Source organism: Barbus barbus (genome assembly GCF_936440315.1).
Source record: "Barbus barbus genome assembly, chromosome: 31".
In the NCBI taxonomy this organism is placed as follows: Eukaryota; Metazoa; Chordata; class Actinopteri; order Cypriniformes; family Cyprinidae; genus Barbus; species Barbus barbus.
This window is the reverse complement of record NC_136759.1, coordinates 15,878,543-15,887,402: the sequence shown is the minus strand read 5'-3', so window position 1 is coordinate 15,887,402 and position 8,860 is coordinate 15,878,543. Positions and strand designations below refer to the sequence as shown.

At 37.8% G+C, this 8,860-nt stretch overlaps 1 protein-coding gene across 1 annotated transcript in view; it reads right to left on the bottom strand.

Moving 5' to 3' along the window:
• Positions 1–341: 341 nt before the first annotated feature.
• Positions 342–8,860, bottom strand: part of LOC306850900 (sortilin-related receptor-like) — a gene marked incomplete at its 5' end in the record, with an annotated part of 64,119 nt that continues 55,600 nt past the window's right edge. The window contains 14 exons of the mRNA XM_079386848.1: positions 342–2,264; positions 2,770–2,982; positions 3,063–3,261; positions 3,468–3,574; positions 4,000–4,174; positions 4,284–4,448; positions 4,529–4,648; positions 5,864–6,048; positions 6,133–6,220; positions 6,314–6,396; positions 7,309–7,375; positions 7,468–7,572; positions 7,650–7,762; positions 7,859–8,028. Coding sequence (XP_079242974.1) covers positions 2,197–2,264; positions 2,770–2,982; positions 3,063–3,261; positions 3,468–3,574; positions 4,000–4,174; positions 4,284–4,448; positions 4,529–4,648; positions 5,864–6,048; positions 6,133–6,220; positions 6,314–6,396; positions 7,309–7,375; positions 7,468–7,572; positions 7,650–7,762; positions 7,859–8,028 — 1,858 coding nt within the window. The 3' untranslated portion in view covers positions 342–2,196. The remainder of the gene's footprint in view (positions 2,265–2,769; positions 2,983–3,062; positions 3,262–3,467; positions 3,575–3,999; positions 4,175–4,283; positions 4,449–4,528; positions 4,649–5,863; positions 6,049–6,132; positions 6,221–6,313; positions 6,397–7,308; positions 7,376–7,467; positions 7,573–7,649; positions 7,763–7,858; positions 8,029–8,860) is intronic.

Here is an 8,860-nt window from a genome sequence, read left to right as displayed (position 1 = left end):
CAATATCAATAAATAAATATTTTGGAAAAAACTGAAAAGATTCAATTTGAAAACCTCGATCATTTGCTGCTTTTTTTTTTTAGCTTTGCAGACCAGTTTTTCTTAAAAAAAATGTAAACAAATAAAAATGTGCATTCCAAATAATGTCATACAGTTCTGAAATGACATTAATATGAACAATAATGAGAAATAGTTTTTCATTTTGGAGTGAACTATCCCTTTGACATGTCAAGGTGCAGAAAATGCTATGGCTGCAAGTGGTAAAAAGAACTAAATGAATTTCTTGTGTGAGGTATCCACTATGGGCATTTATTCCCAACGCCACACAAAGCAAGAGTCGTCAGATTCAGTTTTCCACATTTATTTCAGCATAAGTGGTTCATAAAACATCTCAGACTGTACCACTTACAAGTTTCTTATCGTTAAAACCCTCAGTAGGCAGGCAAGATCAAAGATTTAAACATGGCGGTGTCCAAGGTCACTGCTATGTCAAATGTTTTACATCTTATTGAACAAAAATAAATGGGTTTCAAACAGGGCATGACAAATATCACAAATGGGTGCGCGTAAAGAATACAAAAAAGACAAAATAAAAACGGTGGCTCAGAATTCACACAAGTGCTGCACTGGAACTTTATACAGTGGTAATTCACAATATGTCGATACACACATTTCCTATCGCATTTCAGTCTTTTTACAATTGGTTACTCAAGTCAATTTTCTGTGAACGTGTGCATGTGTGATCACATTGACATACTGCTACATACTTTACTCAGTGTGTTGTAATAAGGCAATGTGGTACTGAAAAGAACAATTTCACTAAAAACTGCCACATCTATCAACTGAACAGTTTTAATTCCAATTAATAAGGTATCATTAATAATGACCACAAGCATTTGAATGTAAACCGGCCGTAAACCTCATTTTAAAATCCTTGAACATTAAAGAAGGGGGTAGACCATGTCCATTTTCCTTTTTTTCTGGTCACCTCAATACAAGATCCCAAAAAAAAACAACATTCACAAAGTAATCTTTTAAGCAACACAGTTAAATGAAACATGGATTTAACACATGTACCTCTTCACAACGGTTCGGGAAGGCAAGACGTCTGCTCTACCCTCTGCTTTTCTTAAGCTTGGCACAATAATGAAGCCTTCTGGTCCATTTAGACGAGAGCTGTACAGGCTTCACTGCAATATGGAACTACTGTACAGCAAGTCTCCGAATTAAACACACTGCGCTGCCTGTGGCAGTGTGACTGATATCGCTGGTACATCTACACTAACCCAGTTCCCTGAGAACACTAAAGGACTAAAACCATCGCAGCACACAGGATATGCAGTATTATAATATTTGCTAGATAAAATGCGTAGGATAAATCAAAGAAGACAGTGAACATATGGGCTAAGCATGGAACTTAATGTAGGCAACACTCAAATAACTGTATTCATTTTGGTCATTCTTTTCTGAAAACAACCAAAACAGGTTACAGTTTTCACATTTTCAAAAAGCAGAGGGAATTAAACCTATTGCTGAGCAAGGAAATTAACAAATGTACAAAGTGTAAACAAGGTACCATGGACAAATGCAGGCCTACTGACATAGTGACACAAATCGAGCATATACAACAAAAATCTGATCCTGTGCAATTTACTGTCAACAGCCTACGTACTGCCTTCCCTTTTCATCAGCATTCATTGGTCCATTTTTCTCATCTGTACACATATGAGGTTTGCTTTTTAGATTTTTTTGTTGAGTATTTTGTGTTTTTGCACTGATGTACCCATATCTAGGTGCTTGTTTTGGCTTTAAGCAAATGCAATGCTCATGTGAGAGTTTGTTGTACAATAAGGGTCTTTTCCCTGTTCAGTGAGTCTGCTGATCAGCTGACAAACTCCTTCACAGTTTGCTTCAGTTAATGCCTACAAAGTTCAATACCCACATATATTATATATAAAAAATAAGTTATTGCGCATCCGAAAAAAGTGCATCTTATTTTCAAAAATATCTCTTTTGCTCCATGCTTTCTTTTCTTCCTCAGGGTCCAGAAACCCAAATCCAGCGTTTTTCTAAGAGATCGGTGGGGTAGAGAGGAAGGGGGCTCGATAGCGTGAAGGCGTGCCGGATGGGCACGTAAGAAAACATGAGGAGGAAGTGGAGTGGGAAGTGAAGGAGGCGGATAGAAGAGTTGTCCAGCTATGCAATCACCATGGGAACGTCATCTGAAAAGCCACTGATCATAGGAGCGTCTTCATCATCGTCACCTTAAGAAGAGAGGGAACAAAGAAACATCTTAGTAGCCAATTTTCACAGTGTGGAAAACTGAACTGAACTGAATTTAAGTGAACTGAACTGAATTCAGGTGAACAAAGAGCTAAAGTGAACTAAACTGAAATAAACTATAAGTGAACTTAACTGAAATAAAATGAAGTGAAACTGATTTAAAATGGTGAAGTTGAATTAACTGAAGTGATTAAACTGAGCACAACACAACTGAAGTAAACTGAACTGGACTAAAGTGAACTGAAGTCAATTGAGCTAAACTAAACTAAATAGAAGTGAACTGAACTAAAACATGCAAGTCATCTGAGCTAACCACAAGTAAACTGAACTACTGTAAAATGAAGTGAACTGAGATGAACTGAAGTCAACTGATCCTGGTTGACAAATTGTTCCAGGTAATTTCAGTGGAAAAGTGGCTTAAATGACACTTCTGTGAAGTTTTCTGAAGTGTACTGAATTTTATGAAAGGTGGGAGACTGGTCTTACCCAGCTCATCTCCTGAGGAGAAAATGGCAGAGCCCAGACGAGAGTTGTAGTGGCTGTTAGCGAAAGCGGTGAAGCTGTGTTGTAGCCGACGGTGTCTGAGGTAAAGCACCAACAGGCCTCCACACACACCCACCAACAGCAGGAACAACACTGGGACCACCACCGCTGCCATGTCCTCTGATTTACCCGACTGAGATGAGGCATCGTTTGGCCCTGAAAGATGACATAAGTCAAGATCAAAAATTGCCTACAAAGATAAAGAAGAAAAATGTTTATTGAATAAAAGCTCATGCCTGCTGCTTTGCCCAGTTCATCATATAACAGCACCGCCGCTTCTCCACACAGCTGGTTGTTGAGCAGACAGCGCGCCCGCACTGAGAACGTGTAGTTATGGCCCACCAACAGGTTGCTGATCCTGAGGAACGTCTCTGTTGTGTTACCCAGACACTTTGTGGAGTTGCTGACACTGTCATGCATATACACCTCATAGCCCTGAAGGATCAGATGATTATTAGTGAAACCATTTCATAAGTGAAACAAAAGGAAATAGAAATAGAAAAGCCAAAATGGAAAGTTTCAGAGGTGGAAGAATCTGGTTAAAAGATAATGAAAGTTAATGACTGGAAATGCTCATTAATTGAGTAAATAGAGTCATTGGGGATTTTATGTAGACTTCAAAGGTGTGTTTGGTTTCTAACCCTGCTCTCATTGAAGGTCCGGTCCTTCACAGCCAGGCTCTTCCAGAAGAGGAACACATGATCCTGTTCTTCTAAGATCTTGAGGGCCTCAGGCGCAGGCAGAGGAGCTGTGTGGAAAAATACAATTCAGCAGGAAATGTTATTTTAAAATTATATTAATTGTTAATACACTACCTCTCAAAAGTTTGTGGTCAGTACAATTTTTTTCTTTTGAAAGAAAGTATTACTTTTTATTGAGCAGGGACACATATAATTGATCAAATTGACAGTAAAGACATTTATAATGACAAAGACTGTTCTTTTGAACTTTCTATACATCCAAGAATCTTGATAAAAATCATCATGGTTTCTACAAATATATTAAGCAGCATGACTGCTAATAAAAAGAAATGCTTCTTGAGCAGCAAATTGAAATATTAGAATGATTTCTGAAGGCTCATGTGATCTTAAAGGCTGAAAATTAAGTTTTTCCATCACAGGAATAAATTATTGTAAACATATTTAAAAAAGGCAATAAAAGAGATGGCTATACCCGTGTTGAGTGTGAAGCTGGCCTCTTTGCTCATGTTGAGCAGCCTGACGGTGATACTGTAGCGTCCTCCAGGCTCCAGGCCCTTCAGCGTGTACTCCACTGTGTTGTTCTGAGTGCTCACCTTATAGTCCCGCTCCGTTTTACGAACTGTATCTCGCACGTGTACTGCGTACGTCTGATATATACACACAGAGATGCTTGAAACACCCTATCTGACATATAACTAAAATGTTTTATAATAAATAAAAAAAATGACAGTCTAGAACTTGACTATGTGGTCATACCAAAGGACTGCGGGGAGAATCGTATGGCGGCTGCCACTTCAGAGTGGCTTGTGTCTTATCCACTCGCACCTTGTGCAGGTTACGAGGTGGAAGTCGCTCATTGGGGATCATCTTCACTACGGCATAGTCCGATGGAGGCCCGAGGTATGGAACGATCACCCTCACCTGAACAACAAACACACAATCACTTCATCACGGTGCCCAATTGGATGTCTAAAATGAGTAGGAGGAGGGTGGACACTAACCAGGAAGAGGAACTGCCTGTCGCTGTCAACAATCACCGTCAGACTGGTTGAGGTGGTATTCACCCTGCGAGGTCTGCGGTATAGATCCAGGAAGGATGTGGCGTAGAACACTCCATACATCTAAGAAAACATGGAAACGTTACAATGATGTCTTGATAGACACTTTTCAACTTAAAGGTCAGGACACAACAAAATTTCAGCAAAATTTTGCGGGTCCATTATCTATTTTTAATTGTTTAATGATATTTGAAGCACAACTCCCAACACTTTCAAATCAAGCAGCTTTCGGTTGAAATGCTGTAAAATTTGCATGATAAAACCTAATGTGAAATCAGCATAGAGAAATATTTTGCCCTTTCCAAAAACATGGATTCCTACTGAAACGACTGAATTTCACCAGCAAAATTTTGTTGAACAACAGTAAATGTGACCGCACCTTTAGCTTATAAAAATAAATGCTGTACTTGATCACATCTTATAGTATTCATTTTCTTTAGTTTTCATACTTGTAAATACACAAGTTTTTATGAATTAGGGCTTGAATTATGATTGTCATGCGCATCTAGTCAGTAAAGCCGGTTTCGTGATTAGTAGTAAATCGCCATCACCTGCTTTCAGATGGAGCGGCATTTAATAAACACAGCTGTAGTTCAATGACAAGCTACACAATATCGCGTTCATTATTGAAGGCGATTCATCTGCGATAATGAACGCAATATTGTGTAGCTTGTCAGTGATCTACGGCTCTGTGTATTAAATGCCGCTCCGTTTGAAAGCAGGCGATGGAGATTTACCGCTAATCACGGAACCGGCTTTACTGAAGAGATGCGTGTGATCATTGCGTTCGATATATCGCCCAGCCCTAGTATGAATTCAATCAAATACTTTTAAAAGGCTAGTTTATTCCTAAAACCGATCAACTTAATGGGTTCACTTTTCTTGTAACCAACTTATAAACAAGCTAAATTTGCGTGGGGAAATTGTTCACCCTCACGTGAATTGCTACTGAAAACACTGGATATCGCCAGTGAAATTTTGCAGAACAATGATAAATATGACCGCACTTTAGGTGTTCATGAGTAAGAAGGATCAAGATAACTATAATGTTACCTATTTTTGCGACCACACCAACACACAATAATGTTCTGTATTATAAGCACATACTGGAAGCGTGCTTGCATTTTATTATGATTTTTTTTTTTTTGTTATGTTATGTTCGGAACAACTTTAAAATCCGGTAGTGTGTGATCCTCAGTCATTTAGTGTATGATGCCTCCTCCTATGTTTTCCTCTGTGACTACTACGAAAGTAGTGTATTCCAGGCTTTAGTCTTACCTCAGCTTGAGGGCCGGTCCAGTTGCACTCTACAGCGGTCTGGTTGAGCGGTCGGGCCTTTAGTGATGGCTGGGCAGGTCTAGTACCTTTGGTCTGCTTGCGGAACAGAGAAGTAGGACTGTCTCCATCATCCGTGTGAGCCCACACCGCCACCTCATACACCATTCCTGCTGTCAGGTTAGAGGCTGTACAGAAAACAGCACACGTATTTTATATAGCTCCAGAAATGCTGACATGATGTTTGATGACTGTGAAGTGTTTTACAGTACCTTTCAACGTCTTTGAAACCGTGTAATTCCAGCTCTCCTTTACATGTTCATCAAATACCCATGAAATGACAACAACATAGTGCTTCACCTAAAAGAGAGAGATCAATATTATATTTAAATATTATATTAGGAGGAGGTCATAAACGTAACCCACACACAGAGAAAAAGTAAAATGACTGACCTGGACTTTATAATCATTGGTGATGGACAAAATCATGGAGTCCTCTGTGATACTGGTGATCTCAACATCAGGAGGAGAGAGAGCTGAAAAACACATTATTAAAGAGTCATGATACACTAGAGCAGTGTTTTGTCCAAACACTAAAACAGACATAACTATATGTTTATGTAATCCATAACACATTTGAGGTTAAACCTTCCTGCAAAAAATCATAAAAAAAAAAAGAAAAAAATCAACCTGATACACTCTGAGAAGATATACTGAAATACAGTGAAAGGATTTTGTAAGATAAGATTTTGGTCATACCACCAATCCTTATCAACAGTTACTGTTAATATACGATTCAATTTTAGGGTCATTAAGTTTTTTATTTTTTTTGAGAGAGAAATTAATAATTTTATTGAGCAATAATGTATTCAGAAGTATTTAAAATAAATGCTGTTCTTTTGAACTTCAAAGAATCCTGAAAAAATATCATGGTTACCACAAACATATTAAGCAGCACAACTGCTTTCAACATTGATAATAATGAGAAATGTTTCCTGAGTAGCATATAAGAATGATTTATGAAAGATTGTGTGACACTGGAGTACATGAGAAAGAGATGTGTCAAAATCATAAAAAACCCAACCACAAACTAAGTGGTAGTATATAAAATACATGTTTCATATGATCAAAGAATGTTAAAATCTTTTATTTTTCATTGAATATTAGTATCCATTATTTTGAATGTCTCAATTTTTTATGAGACTGCATGGCCTTATACTATGAGAAGGACCTGTCTCATAATTATTCATGATACCACATTACTTTATATTAAGTGATATTAAATTAAAGGTTCAAATTGATCTGTTTATATTTATGACTCTGAGTTTAAATGACTCTCGATCGCTTTCAACTATCCTATAAAATAAAACACTTGAGCATAAATGTCCAGCAGGGGGAGTCAGCGCTCCTCTGCGAACATGTCAGTTTCTTTTATATAGTTTTGTTACCTTTTTGAGGAATAATGGATTTAATTTCGGTCCAGTTTCCCATGCCTCTGCTTGTGACAGCAGCCACCTGACAAATAACAGATGAATAAAGGTTAGGTGAAGCTATGATCACCAGAAGTGTACATGAAACAACTTCATGCAGATTTTAGAGTGTCTCACCCTGAATCTGTAGAGCGAGCTGGGCTGCAGGTTCTTCACTTCTGCATTCGTGATGGTGCTGCGCTGAGAATACCACTCTGCACTGTCCTTTTCACTGTACTCCACCTGCAAACACACATGTGCTGGTTAGATAGAAGTATGCGTTGATAAATGCTAAAAAGCACTGAAGGCTTCTCACTCACAATATACTCCCTAATAAGTCCATGTGCTTTATCAGGAGGGTTCCAAGAACACAGTACCGTCCCGTCCTCAGCGTTGTCAGAGCTCAGCTGCAGATTCTGTGGAGGGTCTGGCACTGCCACACAAACACAGTCGTCAGCATATCTCTTCCGTGTAAATCTGAGCTGTTCCATAAATCATATTAGTGACTGTGCTGCTAAGGCAGACTTACATCCTTCTGGTGTGCGTAGTGTGAGAACTTCATTGGTCCTGTGCTGTTTGCTGAGACACTGAGTCTGAACCTTCACCTGGTAGGTTGAGTCTGGCATCAACACGGTCAGAACGGCACTGCCCTTATTGCTGTTTGTGTCCATGGACGTCCACTGCTGGACACCCACCTGCCTGGAAAATATATACAGCTTTATTACTGACCTGAAGACATTTACTGTTGTGTGTCGATCATGGGTTCCCTATATAAAGTATTTAGTATGGCGGAATAATTATAAAACAAATTAAATGTCTACTGCCAGTTGCCTCATTATGTACTAATTATTTTATATATATATATATATATATATATATATATATATATATATATATATATATATATATATATTAAATACAATTAAAACAATAAAAAATTAAAATGAACAAAACTAAAATTAATAATAGTTTAGTGGTCTGTGATTCTTTGATTCAACATTAACATGTTCCACCACTTAAAAAGCTTAAAATAAGCAAACTAAATGATAATAATAAAACGCAACAAAAAACAAAACAAAAAAATAATAATAAAGGTTTATTGGTCTGTGATTTTTGGCACAAAGTTGTTGTGGTCCACCTGAGAAAGCTTAAAACAAACAAACAAATAAATAAATAAAATCCAAACACAAAATGTAAACCAAAACAAAGCACGAAACAAAAAACAAAACCAAGCAAACAAAATCAAAGCAAAGCAAAGTAAAACAAAACAGAGCAAAGCAAATCAAAAGCAAAAGCAAAAAAATTTAAATCAAATTTTTTTCTCCACAGTTCAAGTGGTCCATCACCTTAAAAGGCTTAAGCCCTGTTCATACCAAGGACGATAACTATAAAGATAACGATAAAGATATAGTTCTAAGAATCGTTCTCGGTATTAAAGAATAGCAGCGTCCACACCACAGCTATAACGATAAAAGCACAGAGAAACGATATCGTTGGAATCGCTTTCAGAATAATTTTCTCCAGTTGATGA